Source organism: Bos grunniens, chromosome 11 (genome assembly GCF_055505025.1).
Source record: "Bos grunniens cultivar Pamir isolate PY7600 chromosome 11, Bosgru_T2T1.0, whole genome shotgun sequence".
NCBI classification, from domain to species: domain Eukaryota; kingdom Metazoa; phylum Chordata; class Mammalia; order Artiodactyla; family Bovidae; genus Bos; species Bos grunniens.
The window spans coordinates 59,820,400-59,833,865 of NC_141175.1; the positions used below are offsets into that span (position 1 = coordinate 59,820,400).

Genomic DNA, 13,466 nt, shown 5'->3' on the forward strand with positions numbered 1-13,466 from the left:
GAGTCAGCAGAAGTAGGCTCACATAGATTATCAGGCCCATCTGAAAAGTACAAAGTCAGAGCATAGAAAGTAAAGACATAAAATGAAGTCACTTAGTTTCGGTCATGGTGCCACCTCTTAATTCAAGTGTGATGTACCCACGAATCAATTCCTGGCACTTTGACAGCTCGGTTCCTGGCTCAAATAGAGGCTTGCTTGACTCAGAGGTTGGGTCAGGAGTCGTCTCCTGGAGTTCTGTTAATGCTTGTTGAAAAGCTTTTGGCTTGTCCAGACAGTCCCATTACAGAAGTGGATCAGGAAGAAAGTGGGCCAGAGGCTTCAATAAGCTCGGAATAAGTTGCCCCAGTGTCTCCAACTGGCCACCATTCGCCATCCTCCAATGGATACCATGGCCATGCAGTATCACATAGGAAGACCAGGTGTGTCTTCTTTAAGCCCTGGGGATCAAATCTATCCCAGTTTTTCAGGATACAGTTCAAAGCAGTGAGGCTGGAATTGTTAGCTCCCATCTTGTCCTGAAGAATCCCGGACGAGCCCCCCAAGATGAAAGGTTGTTGCTGAATCATGCAAAGAGGCCAGGATCCTTGGCCTCTGGAGGAGAAGAATTCAATCTGGGGCCAGAGATGAGGCTTGATCGCTCAGAGCTTTTGTGTAATAAAGTTTTATTAAAGTGTAAAGGAGATAGAGAAAGCTTCTGATATAGACATCAGAAGGGGGTAGAAAGAGTACCCCAAGATACGTTTTTAAAAATATAGGTTTCTTAAAACAGTGCCTGTCTCATCCTAAGTGGTCCATGAGCGTTCCACCCATGCTTCTGTTGGGGTGTCCCTTCCCCTACTGAGAAAGTGGGGGTGAAGGACAGAGACAAGCAGTGGTGTGCTAGACCAGCTCGAGACAGTCAGCCACACACACCTCTTCCCACCTCTGCATAGCATCACACTGATAACCTGCCACTGGACTTGGTGGGAATATTTACGTCATGGTGATCGGTTGAACTTTAGAAGAACATATTAATTTGTAGTGTTATCAGTCAGTAAAAGTGGAGTTTGCTACATAGATACAGCAGAATAGATAGAAAGATCATTAAAGAGTCAAGGGTGAACTCTGCATTCTGAAACCTCTGCCTTCCAGTGCCACACCAAACCCTTCAGACTAAGCCTCTTGTCCACCGCCCCACAAGTGAATTAACAGACGTGTATTAAAGGCCAGATATAACCTTTAACCTGGATGGCTCAGGTTTACTTCTCTTAAGGATGCAGAAAGAAGTCAATAAGGAGATCCTTGGGGAAGAACCTGTGTCTTGTCTTTTCCAGCTTCTAAATGCTTCTTCTAGAATGCCCACATTCCTTGGTTTGTGGTCCCCAGTCAGCAGGACATCACTCCTTCTCTGACCCTCCTGCCTGCCTCTTTCACTTAGAACTCTTGTGATTTCATTAGCCCCAGTGGGATAATCCAGGATAATTTTCCCACTTCAAGGTCTTCACTTTAATCATAGGGTCCATGACTCAGATCTGGCTACCACCTTTTTCTACGTGGTGTGGGAGTTAAGGATATTTCCCCATGTTTAAATAGGTTGGAAAAAAAAAATCAGAGACTCCCCTGGTGTCTTGTGGTTAAGAGTCCACCTTCCAATGCAGGGAACATGGGTTCAATCCCTTGTCTGGGATCTAAGAGCCCACATGCCTCAGGGCAACTAAGCCCGTATACCACCGCTGGAGAAAGCCTGTGCACTGCAACAAAAGATTCAGCACAAACAACATTTAAAAATAAATAAAAAATTAATTTTAAAAAGTTTTAAAAAGTCAAAAGAAGAACACATGAAAATGATATGAAATTCAAATTTCAGTGTTCAAAAATGAAGTTTCAGTAAAACACAGCCATGCCCACCTGTTTGGGCATCATCTGTGGCTGCTTCAGTGTTAACCACAGCAGAATTGGTGGGCTGTGGCAGAGACTGGGTGGCCCACAAAACTGAAAATATTTACTTTCTGGCTTTTTACAAAAGAAGTTTACTGATCCCTGTTATAGAGACATGAATGCCATTTGTGGAGTTTGACTCTCATGTATAAGTCAGTGAACTGGGATGCATTATGACCTGTGCTGTTTTTAGGGAAGATGACAGTTCGTGGGGTGAAGGTTCACAGGTAAGAGAGAGAGGCAGGGAGTTGCCATTGTGGCCTGCGATACTATGCAAGTAAAAAGTAATTGGGTTTCACCTCCAGAAAAGGGAGGAGAAGAGGTGGGAAAGGTGACAGAGTCATTTGTTCATCAAGGTACATTTTTTTTTCAGAAGTGAATTTCTGGAAATTTTTTTTTTACCTTTATATTTTGTACTGGGGTATGACTGGTGAACAGCAGAGGGACTCAGCCATACATACACATGTGTCCATTCTCCCCTGAACTCCCTTCCCATCCACATAACGTTGAGCAGAGTTCCCTGTGCTGTACAGTAGGTCCTTGTTGGTTATCCATTTAAAATACAGCAGTGGGTACTGTCCCTCCAAAACTCCCTAAATATCCCTTCCCCCCACTCTTCCTCCTGGCAACCATAAGTCTATTCTCTAAGTATCATCAAGGTACATTTGTTGAGAGATTTCTGTGGGCTGGATGCAGTTCTGAGAGCTGAGGGATGTAAGATAGAAATTCCAGAGCTTGGCAGCTCTCTGGCTGGCTCAAACAATTGACATTTGTTATCTCAGAATTCTGGAGTCCAGAACTCGAACATCAAGGTGAACAAGGCTCCGCCCCCTTCGCAGGAGGTGGAAAAGGATCTTGTCCCGGTCTCTCTCCTGGTTTCTGCTAGTTCCTCAGCTTGTGGTTGCATAACTCCAGTCTCCACACGGCATACTCCCTGTGTGCATGTTTCCATTTCCACAAACTTATGCTTTTCTTTTTTTTTAAATTTAACTGTGCTAGGTCTTAGCACAAGCAGTCTTTGTTGTGGCATGCATGCAAGATCTTTACTTGCAGCATATGAGATCTAGTTCCCTGACGAGGGATTGAACCCAGGCCCGTAGCATTGGGAGCTTGGAGTCTTAACCACTAGATCACCAGGGAAGCCCTCATCTTGCTTCTGCTTGTACTCATTCATGTCCAAATCCTTACAAGTCCATGGACAGTAGCCTGCCACAATCCTCTGTCCATGGGATTCTCCAGGCAAGAATAACGGAGTGCATTGCCATTTCCTCCTCCAGGGGATCTTCCCAACACAGGGATCAAACTCATGTCTCCTGCATTGGCAGGCAGATTCTTTGCCATTGAGTCACCTGGGAAGCTCGAAGTCCCCATACATTTGTCGTTTTTATAAGGATACCAGCCACATTGGATTAGTGGCCTGCCCTACTCCAGCATGACCTCATTTTAACTTACCTAGTTACATCTGTAATGGCTATGGCTGAGCAAGGTCACAATCAGAGGCTGAGGGTTAGGACTCTGACACGTGAGTTTTGGGGAGATGCAACTCAACTCATAACCGTTTGGGGAAACACCCCTCTTCTCCCTTAATCTGCTTCTGCCCACAGCCCAGAAGGACTTTCTAGAGGTTTCTCTGTCCACTTCTGGCACTCCCTAGAGGGAGAATTGTCCATTGGGTGGTTCAGGGCCTGCTCCTTTTGTTCATGTCCTCAGGTGGGTGGGGCTGGTGGGGCTGCCAAGGCCACACTTGTGGGCATGGCTTCCCTTTGCCTGTCCAGCGATCCTGCTCTCTCTATCCCCATGGGAGTGACCTAGTCCACCACACAGCCTCATGCTCCAGCTCCTTGCTGTGTGGCTGTCCAGCGGGACATGTCATTCCAGGGCTGGTCTACAGATCCAGCCACATCATGTGTTCCTTATAGGGTTGCCTGAGTGGACAGCCTGGGGTCTGCTTTCAGGGTAGAATCAGACCTAACCCCGCAGGATGTAACATGTAGATGATCAAGATTTACAAAACTAGAGGTGATCAGTGTTCAAGAACCCCATCAAGGAAAAACCATTAAGAAGAAAGGACATTTTGGGGACTTCCCTGGTGGTCCAGTGGCTGAGACTCCCAATGCAGGGGGCCTGGGTTCCATTCGTGGTCAGGGAACTGGATCCCAAATGTTCTATGCCACAACTAAGCTGGTGAAGCCAAATAAACAAAAATAAATATTAAAAAAGAGAGAGAGAGAGAGAGAGAGGCAACACCAGGTCCATTTCTCTCTCAGTCTCTCTCCTTTAACTCCCCTTCCCCTTCCTCCTTTAAGCAAAAAGAAGACATTTTTTTCTTAAAACAAAGTTCACTTTATTACATTAGTTGTACATACTAAAAGAATATGAAATGCAGACTTTGTCTAAATTCTCTTGCTGACTCTCTTGAAGACAACGTCGCCCTTCGTCATGGTCTGAAAGCCAGAAAAGCATGAAATGTTCATCTGATGTAGAATTATAAAGGATAGTTAAACCCCCAGTATGCTAATATACGCAGCAACTCAGAGACGCCTCTGTTGTCTATAGGACCGGAGGAAGGATCGGCAATCTTTTCTAAAATCCCATGCCAAGTCTTTGTCACTTCCTCACATGCAGAGCTGTCCTGCCTTTTACAGAATTCCTTTCTACATCAGTGACTTAGAGCAAGACCAGTTCAATCCAATCCAATTTCTCAACATTTCATTGAACACTTCTTGCTCCTGCTCATTCTCTAACTTGTGTCTGACTCTTTGCGACCCCATGGACTGTAGCCTGCCAGGCTCCTCTGTCCACAGGATTCTCCAGGCAAGAATACTGGAGTGGCTTGCCATTTCCTTCTCCACAGGTGCCTTATTGGCATTCATTGCAAGATGGTAAGAAATGTACAAAGCCCCTCATCTGTAATGAGAGTGGCTCCTCCTAGGGTTGTGCAGTGTATCACCATGGATATCAGTCTTGTGAGTAAGATCCAGTTCAGAGGAACCCCAGCTCTGCCATTTCCTGGCTGTATGCTGCCTCAGTTTCCACATTTAGGAAATTCAGCATTGGTGGGAAGATTTGAGAAAATGTGTGGAAACTGCCTGGGGCACAAAGGATGCTCAGGAAGCAGTAGGAGAGACTGACCACAGGAAATAGTCACTGCTCTTCATGTCTCCCCTGACCCCCGACTACCCACCTCCCCACCCAGCCCCAGGTACTAGGACCCCCAAGCTGAGAGTGCAGACTTACACTGGTAACAGTGTCACCATTGAATTCAGTCACAGACTTGATGCCCTTGAAAGTTGTCACCAGTTTATTATCACCTTCCTGCTGAACCACTGCCTGTAGGGGACAGAAGAAATAGCCTGTGAGGACGGGTCCCAGAGGGAGTAACTCTCTCACTAATGAGGTTGGCTCCCCGGCATGGGACTCTGCTTACAGCAACCAAACCCCCTTCCCTGGCTCTGAACAGAAGTGAGGTTATGTAAGAACTGAAGAAAACGGCAGGGCTTCTTTTGTCAGACTTTTCATTTATGGGCTGTGATCCAGGAGTCAGCATAGGATGGCTAAGTAGTCTCAAATCAAACACTAAAATAAAATCAAGTAACAATTCTCCAAGTTAATGGAGGGAGGAAGTAGATTCAAAACACTGGCCGTTTGGGAGAACACCTGTCTTGGTTTTGTGTTACATTATGTTATTCCTTCTAGCACCTTCATCTTTCCTCTTGTGGTCTCCTTTTCACACATCCAGGGAGAGGTAACAGAAACCCAGCAGGGAGCAGAAGATACTGGCCAAGGTTAAAATTTGCCTCCAAAATCGACAGCTGGAAAGGGCCATGACTGTTTGCCCCTTACTATTGGCGGATAAGAGAGTTTCCCTTCTAAAATTTATCATAGGTTTCCTGATCTGTAATGTTTCATCTGGGGAAGCAGAAGTCAAGAGCCACTAGAAAAGGTTAAAAAAAAAAAAAAAAGACCAATGGTTGTGCTGAGACAGATGCACAAAGTTTTCTGGGGTCGGGGATGCTGGGGGAGAGGAGTGAGGACCTCTGCTCAGTGGTATCAGTGAGGCCAGTATTGGCATGCGGGGTTTGGGAGGGAGGAATAGAGACCCTTTGTGAGGGGCACCCCCTTGCCTGGATCTCCCTGCCACCGCCTGCCCACCACTCACACATCCTACCTCCAGCTTGAATTGCATACCTTATCCACAGCCCAATAGAGGTGATGCTGGCTTACCCACTATCTTTGCTCTGGGAAGTGACTGTGTCCATTTCACAGATGAGGTAGCGAAGACCAGGAGTCACTGACCAACCTGCTAGGCTTGATCTGAAGGCCTGCCTGGAGCCTTGGTTCTCTGGTATAGCCAGCACCTCCTTCAGGAAGTCTCTCCCCATGACCACCAGCTCTAGGCTCGGCAAAGCTATTTCCTTAGGCTCAGGGATGAACTTAGGGCTCTGTTAAGGTTTTGCACTGACTCTCACTTGTCTGTTTCTGGGCCTGGAAGATCTGAATCTTAGACTCCTGCTCCAGGTTTGGTTCCCCCATACCCTCCATATGGGACAGCTCAGATTCTCCTCTAGTCAAAGCTATGGTTTTTCCAGTAGTCATGTATGGATATTACAGTTGGACCATAAAGAAGGCTGAGTGACAAAGAATTGATGCTTTTGAACTGTGGTGCTGGAGAAGACTCTTGAGAGTCCCTTGGAGTGCAAGCAGATCAAACCAGTCAATCCTAAAGGAAATCAGTCCTGAATATTCACTGAAAGGACTGATGCCAAAGCTGAAGCTCTAATACTTTGGCCACCTGATGCGAAGAGCCAATTCTTTGGAAAAGACCCTGATGCTGGGAAAGATTGAAGGCAAGAGGAGAAGGGGGTGACGGAAGATGAGATGGTTGGATGGCATCACTGACTTCAAAGGACAAACTCGGGGAGATAGTGAAGGACTGGGAAGCCAGGTGTGCTGAAGTCCATGGGGTCACAAAGAGTCGGACGTGGCTGAGCAACTGAACAACAATAACAGATTCTCAGGCCAGAGTTCCCAGGAAACTGACACCTTTCCTAACAGCTTCTTAAGAGCTGGTTTATTCATTTATTTTTAATTGGAGGATAATTGCTTTATAATATTGTGTTTTTTGCTTGTGTGTTTAGTCGCTCAGTTGTGTCTGACTCTACAATACCATGGACTGTAGCCCGGCCAGCTCCTCTGTCCATGGGATTTCCCAGACATGAATACTGGAGAGGGTTGCCATTTCTTACTCTAGGGGATCTTCCTGACCCACGGATCGAACCTGCGTCTCCTATGTCCCCTGCATTGCAGGTGGATTCTTTATCCACTGAACCATGTGGAGACAATATTATCTTGGTTTCTGCTATCTCACTGCCTTTCCACCCCAGCTGTGGGTTCAGAGATAGGGTCTCAGCAGTAGGAATTGTAAGCTGGGAGCCTTGAGGAAGGAAGTCTGGGTCCAGGCTCCAGGAAAAGTTCTGGAAGCAGAGGGTGGCTGGAGGGGGTGCCTCCTACCTTGATCTTCTCCCCAGTCATGAACTCCATCTCACACTCCTCCCCCAAGGTGAACTCATTCTGGATCACTTTGGAGCCAGCGGTGATGATGAACTTGAAGTGCTTCCCATTCTGCACGATTTCCGACACCCCCTTGATATCCTTCCCCTTCTGGATGACGTCATCGGGCATCCCTGGAGAGAAGCATTAAAGGCTTAGGGGCGGGCAGAAGTGGGAGTGGGGCATCCCTGGTGGCTCAGTCGGTAAAGAATCTGCCTGCAATGCAGGAGACCCAGGTTAGATTCCTGGGTTGGGAAGATCGCCTGTAGAAGGAAATGGTTACCCACCCCAGTATTCTTGCCTGGAGAGTCCCATGGACAGAGGAGCCTGGTGGCCTACAGTCCATGGGGGTGGAAAGAGTTGGACGTGACTGAGCCACTAAACAGCAGAGGTGGGACCTGCAAGCTGGCGGTCACAAGAGAATCCCTGTGGTGAGAAGCGGGAGGAAAGATCCCTGAGGCCTTGGTACTTCCTGGAGCCCTGTGAACAAACTGAGCTTCAACCTCTGAAAGGGAAGGTCAGTGGCCTGACTTGGCCTGACCTCAGGTGCCCACTATCTTGCCAGTTTGGTTTGTTAAAAAAAGAAAAAATCACTTCTCAGCCCTGGGGAAGCTTTCCTCGTCTGAGCACCTGCTTCTTACTCACTCTCCCTCCTCCGTCCTCCCTGTTTAAAGCTCAGAGACTTTGCTCTTTGAGAGTAAGTATTTTTTTCCTCCACACTCAGGGTGACCATCAGCTTGTCTCCCAAGCCAGGTCCCTCCTGAGAGTGAAAGGGAAGCTCTTAAAAATTATGCCAGGATGGGAGGGAGATTCAAGAGGAAAGGGGTATACATACACTTATGGCTGATTCATGCTGATGTATGACAGAAACCAACACTACATTGTAAAGCAATTATCCTCCAATAAAAAATTAATTAATTAAAAAATTATTCAGGGGCAAGAGGCACACAGCAGGATCGTGCCTGGCAAGCCTATGCCCCCATCCCTGCTTCCACCTCTGCCATCAAGGCTTTTAAGGAAAATGGACCAGGAGTCCCTTCTCCGGGGACAGAATGTGATGAATGTCAGAGTGTCTGTGCTGTCATATGAACTGAGGCTCAGGAAAACCGGGTGCACTGACAGTGATGGGGAGGCTCCTGATGCCAGGTGAGGGATGCAGGGACAAGAGGTGTTGTGTTGTGTCCTACAGGAGAAGATCCCAGCTCTCAGCCACCCCAAAAGGCTTCCTGTCTCTGCCTTTGCTCTCTTCCCCACCCTCTCCTTCTCAGCACTCTTCTTTGTCTCCCCACCCCATTTACTTCCTCCCCCTGGAACACAATCTCCTCCTCCAGCCCCCAGGGGACACCTTCTCATCTCCCAAGGCCCAAGGCTCACCTTCACTCCTACCAAGCCTTCCCCTGATACCCTCCCACGGCCTCCACATCCTCCTGTAAGTGACTCAGTGGGGTGGGTGGGTGACAGGGATTTAAAGTGGGGTCCCTGGGAACTAGTGCTGGCTTTATATCTCAACTCAGGTTGGGATTATGATCTGTGTGACCCCGGTTGGCATTAGTTGCTCTTTCAAGGCCTTCATTGCCTTGCCTGTAAAATGGGAAAAATAATAGTGCCGAGCTCAGAGTTTTTGGTGAGGACTCAACCTGGTGGCTCATACGGTAAAGAATCTGCCTGCAGTGTGGGAGACCTAGGTTCAGTCCCTGGGTCCAGAAGATCCCCTGCAGAAGGGAGTGGCAACCCACTCCAGTATTCTTGCCTGGAGAATTCCATGGACAGAGGAACCTGGTGGGCCACAGTCCATGGGGTTGAAAAGAGTTGGACACGACTGAGTGAGAGGAAGCTAACAGCAGGAAGTTGGCTGTCCGGGGCTTTAGCACGAGGCCTGATACTGAGTCAACACTCAAGGCACATTAAGAGAGGCTGTGTTGCATTCATTTCTTCTCTTTTTTCTTTCTCTAAATTCTGACCTTGAAATGTGGCTCATTGTTATCTGTCTTTGTGGTATCTGCTCAGCACAGCACTCTGCTCAGCGTGTGGTTGGCCTTGAATCAAAGTTTGTTAGAAGAGTGGGGAAAGGAATGAATGAGTGAATGAACACGGTCACCCAGTGAGGTGGCCATGGAGGTGACTTCACTCTAGATCAGATCTTAGTTCAGTGCCATTTCCACTTCCCTAAGGCATAGTCTTGTCCAGGGAGGAATAGCCCAAAACTGCACAAGGAACCTGCAGAACATGATTCCAAATCTGTATGAAGCTTGAACTGCTCCTCCTGTCTGACTTCAGGACCCTGACTGGCCACCATCTGCAGGGCCAAGCCTTCATGGCCACGATCCCCAGCCTTGGCCCAGCACTCACCGACTGCCTTCATGAAGGCCTCATAGTTCTCCTGGGTCTGGACTTGGTACTTGCCGGAGAAGTTCATGGTGGCGGTGATCCAACAGCTCTTCTGGCAGGGCTGCCAGTGTGGGCTGGTGTGGGCTAATTTATAGGGGGCTCTTTCCTCTCCAAAAGTCGGTCACAAGTCATCAGCTGTCATCTCCTTTATGGCCAGGGTCAAACATTAACTCTTGAGAGCAATGGTCAACGATAAAAAAAACAGGATGGGCCTGGCAGTGGATTGCTCCAATTCAGCAAACATTGGTGAGTGTCAATCAGGTGCAAAGCCCTCCAGCCCTGCAGCCTTTAAGACGCCCCTTTCCTGTGAAGTGTGTGTGTGTGTGTGTGTGTGTGTGTGTATACCTTCCTATTGTTGTTGTTTAGTCGCTCAGTTGTTTCCGACTCTTTGTGACCCCATGGACTGTAGCCCACCAGCTTCCTCTGTCCATGGAATTTCCCAGGTAAGAATACTGAAATGGCTTGCCATTTCCTTCTCCAGGCAATCTTCCTAACCCAGGGATCAAATCCCTGTCTCCTGCATTGGCAGGCAGATTCTTTACCACTGAGCCACCAGAGAAGCCCATACATACCTATACACACAAACCTGCATGTGTGTACATGTTCACATGTATGTATACCCATATACATGTAGGTGTGTGTGTGTGTGTGTTTGTGTGTGTGTGTGTTGGAGTCTAAATCTACATGCTCCAAGAAAAATACCAAGGAATCCCTTCAGCCTCAAAATCTCACTTTAGTTATATAACCTTACGATCTCCTCCCATCTTTAAAAAAATAATTTTTAAAATTAATTTATTAGAGGGTAATTGCTTTATAATATTATGTTAGTTTACATACTGTACACTATGTTGCTGGACAACATCGTGAATCAGCTGTAAGTACACATATATCCCCTCTTTCTTAAGCCCAGCCCTCTAGGTCATCAGACAACACTGAGCTGAGCTCCCTGTGCTGTACAGCAGCTTCCCATTAGCTAGCTATTTTGCACATGGTAGTGTATATATATATGTCAATGCTACTCTCTCAGTTCGTCCCCACTCTCCTTCCCCCACTATGTCCACAGTCTTCCCATCTTTATCGTCACACAAACTTAGTTTTTACAAACCTGTCATCAGCCCCTAGAGCTGCTTTGGGAATCCCTCCTTGATGCCCACAGGTGCACAGTATCCTTTTGGAAGTGTGAAAGGATACCTTTAAATCAGACATGTGGAAATTGAGATACATTTAATCAGCCAGAGACAAGTTAGGAGAAAGAAGAGGGTAGGACCTCCTGGATCAACAAAACCTATCAGGGTATCCATGCCTCCCTGTGGCTTTCACGGGGCTCCCTCTGCCTCTCTTTTCTTCTCCCCTTGGTCATCTTCTCTGTGAATCCTCTGGGCTCAGAGAACACGTTGCAAATATCTATATTCTCATTCCTACTGGGATTTTTTTCTCTAAGTCTTCTTTTCCACTGTACCTTTTCTTTGGTATTCCCAACACACGGGCACGTAGTCAACGTCCAGTGAGTGATGAGTCAGCAAATAAAAACGGTTAGTGGACAATGAGGCCACGTTGTTTCTCGTTAAACAAAAACAAGAGATAGAATAGTCAGGTTGGTCCACCCTATCAAACCACTGAATCGTTGGGGCTGGGCAGCCAGGAGATTGGTGTGTGTGTGTGTGTGTGCCTAACAGATTTGCGCCTGGCTGAAAGTTTAGCATTGGCGGATGTGAATAGGGCTGGTACTGTGGACCTCAGGTCCAAGAGCCAGTGACAGTCTTCCCACCCCTGTCGGTCTCTCTCCTTTCTCTGCAGTTCTGGTCTGCCATTCCAGCTCGAGTCTGAGCGGATGGTAGGAGATTCCAGGCAGAGCTTTCTCTGTTTGCTGGATAGTTCTCTCCCCTGCTGGGGGATCTTATCTGGTCCTACATGTAGCACAGTCACCAAGGTGCTCACTTTCTCATCTGCCAAACTGGCAGCCCTCCCCACCAGAAATCTGCACCCCAGAACTTGCTGGGCTGCTGGGCCATCTGCTCTGCAAGCCTAGAAAGCCCTCAGGTTCTGACTGTGCCTGAGGTAGGGGACCCGTGAGTAGCTGAGGACTCATGACAGGGGACACCGGTGCCCCAGAGCAAGACTAACAGGGTGTGTCAGCCCACAGTAGAGGTGCGTTCCCTTCTCTCCAGCCCTCTCACAATACTTTCCCAAACTTCCAGAGTTCAGACTTGTTGATCCAGCAGAGTACCTTAGAAGTCCACGTGCTCATGCCAGAGCCTGGCTCTGGCTTTCCTGGCAGGTGCACTAGCATACATCCTGCCACAGGGAGATCACTACCTGCCGAGCAGTGTGGGCAGAGGGTAGTGGCTGATGTGCCCGAGGATCTGGCACCAGTAAACCTTTTCCTCCAAGTGCAGAGGCGAGCTCTGCTCTGCCCTCCCTCTAACAGTGCCTGGGACACAATGTGCTTCCCAGGCCACAAGTCAGGATGGTCCCTGGAGCACATTAAGCATGAGACGTGTATGTTGAGAACTCACAGCCATTTTTAGTTACCACGAATGCCATGGCACTGGGATGGAAGTGGGGAAAATGGCCCAGACAGGATGACGGCACAGCCTCCTCTTGTCTTGTTCTGAACCTTAATTGTGTGAGTCACTTAGTTGTATCCAACCCTTTGCTACCCTATGGACTGTAGCCCACCAGGCTCCTCTGTTCATGGAATCCTTCAGGCAAAAATACTGGAGTGGGTTGCCATGTCCTCCTCCAGGGAATCTTTCCAACCTGACCCAGGGATAGAACCCAGGTCTCCTGCACTACAGGCAGATTCTTTACCATCTGAGCCACCAGGGAAACCTTAGGTCCCTTTAAATATGTCTCCTTGTACTGAGGGTCTCCACCAGGTGGGACGATGATTTTTTGGGGGGATGGGATATGTAAGGAAGTAAATGGAGAAGGGCATGGCAACCCAGTCCAGTATTCTTGCCTAGAGAATCCCATAGGCAGAGGAGCCTGATGCCCTACAGTCCATGGGGTCTCAAAGAGCTGGACACGACTGAAGCAACTGAACACACACAAAGAAGTAAAATCCATTATCTTAAGAACTGGAATCAGAATTTGTCTCAGAGAGGAAACTCGTGTGTGTGTGTGTGTGTGTGTGTGTAAGAGAGAGGAAATGATCAGATAAGCTGCTTGGGAGAGAGAGCGAGGGAGCTGGGGAGGTGTTCAGTGAGGCTGAGATGATGAAGCAGGGCTGTGCTGATCAGGAGATGGAGAGAGAGACACTGGTTCCATCTTCTTTCTCTCTCCCGGATGGTTGGAGAGAGGATGGAGCAGGGCAGCATGCCGAAAGGAGAGGGGCCAGCAAGAGGGTATGGGGTGACAGGTCACTAAGGCACCCCCAGGCACAGGGAGGTTTCTAGGAGGACTGATGTTGAATCTGAAGCTGCTTGTTTGCTGCCAAGTGAATCCCCATCCATCTTTCTTTAATTATCTCCCCAGCTACCTCCATGTTTCAGTAAAGTATAATTCTTGCATCAGTAGATGTGCAAGAGGAAAATGATGAGGGGCTGAGCTTCACTTCTGGGTTGATGTGATGGAGCCGAGACAGCACAGTGAAACCAAGAAGTACTGAG

The 13,466-nt window shown here is 48.0% G+C and overlaps 1 protein-coding gene across 1 annotated transcript; it reads right to left on the bottom strand.

Moving 5' to 3' along the window:
• Positions 1 to 4,236: 4,236 nt before the first annotated feature.
• FABP1 (fatty acid binding protein 1) lies at positions 4,237 to 9,991 on the bottom strand. Its single transcript, XM_086326630.1, has 4 exons — positions 9,817 to 9,991; positions 7,429 to 7,601; positions 5,155 to 5,247; positions 4,237 to 4,361 (listed from the first exon to the last, which is right to left on the bottom strand). The coding sequence occupies exons 1-4, from the start codon at positions 9,881 to 9,883 to the stop codon at positions 4,311 to 4,313; spliced, it is 384 nt and encodes a 127-aa protein (XP_086182756.1). The 5' UTR covers positions 9,884 to 9,991; the 3' UTR covers positions 4,237 to 4,310.
• Positions 9,992 to 13,466: the final 3,475 nt, after the last annotated feature.

Bases quoted from the DNA above. Each gene is read 5' to 3' on its own strand.
- FABP1 (XM_086326630.1), bottom strand. From the start codon at position 9,883: ATGAACTTCTCCGGCAAGTACCAAGTCCAGACCCAGGAGAACTATGAG. The intron at 7,602-9,816 runs GTGAGTGCTGGG...GCTTCTCTCCAG, and splicing joins GGCCTTCATGAAGGCAGTCG to GGATGCCCGATGACGTCATC. The intron at 5,248-7,428 runs GTAGGAGGCACC...TGTCCCCTACAG, and splicing joins TGACTGGGGAGAAGATCAAG to GCAGTGGTTCAGCAGGAAGG.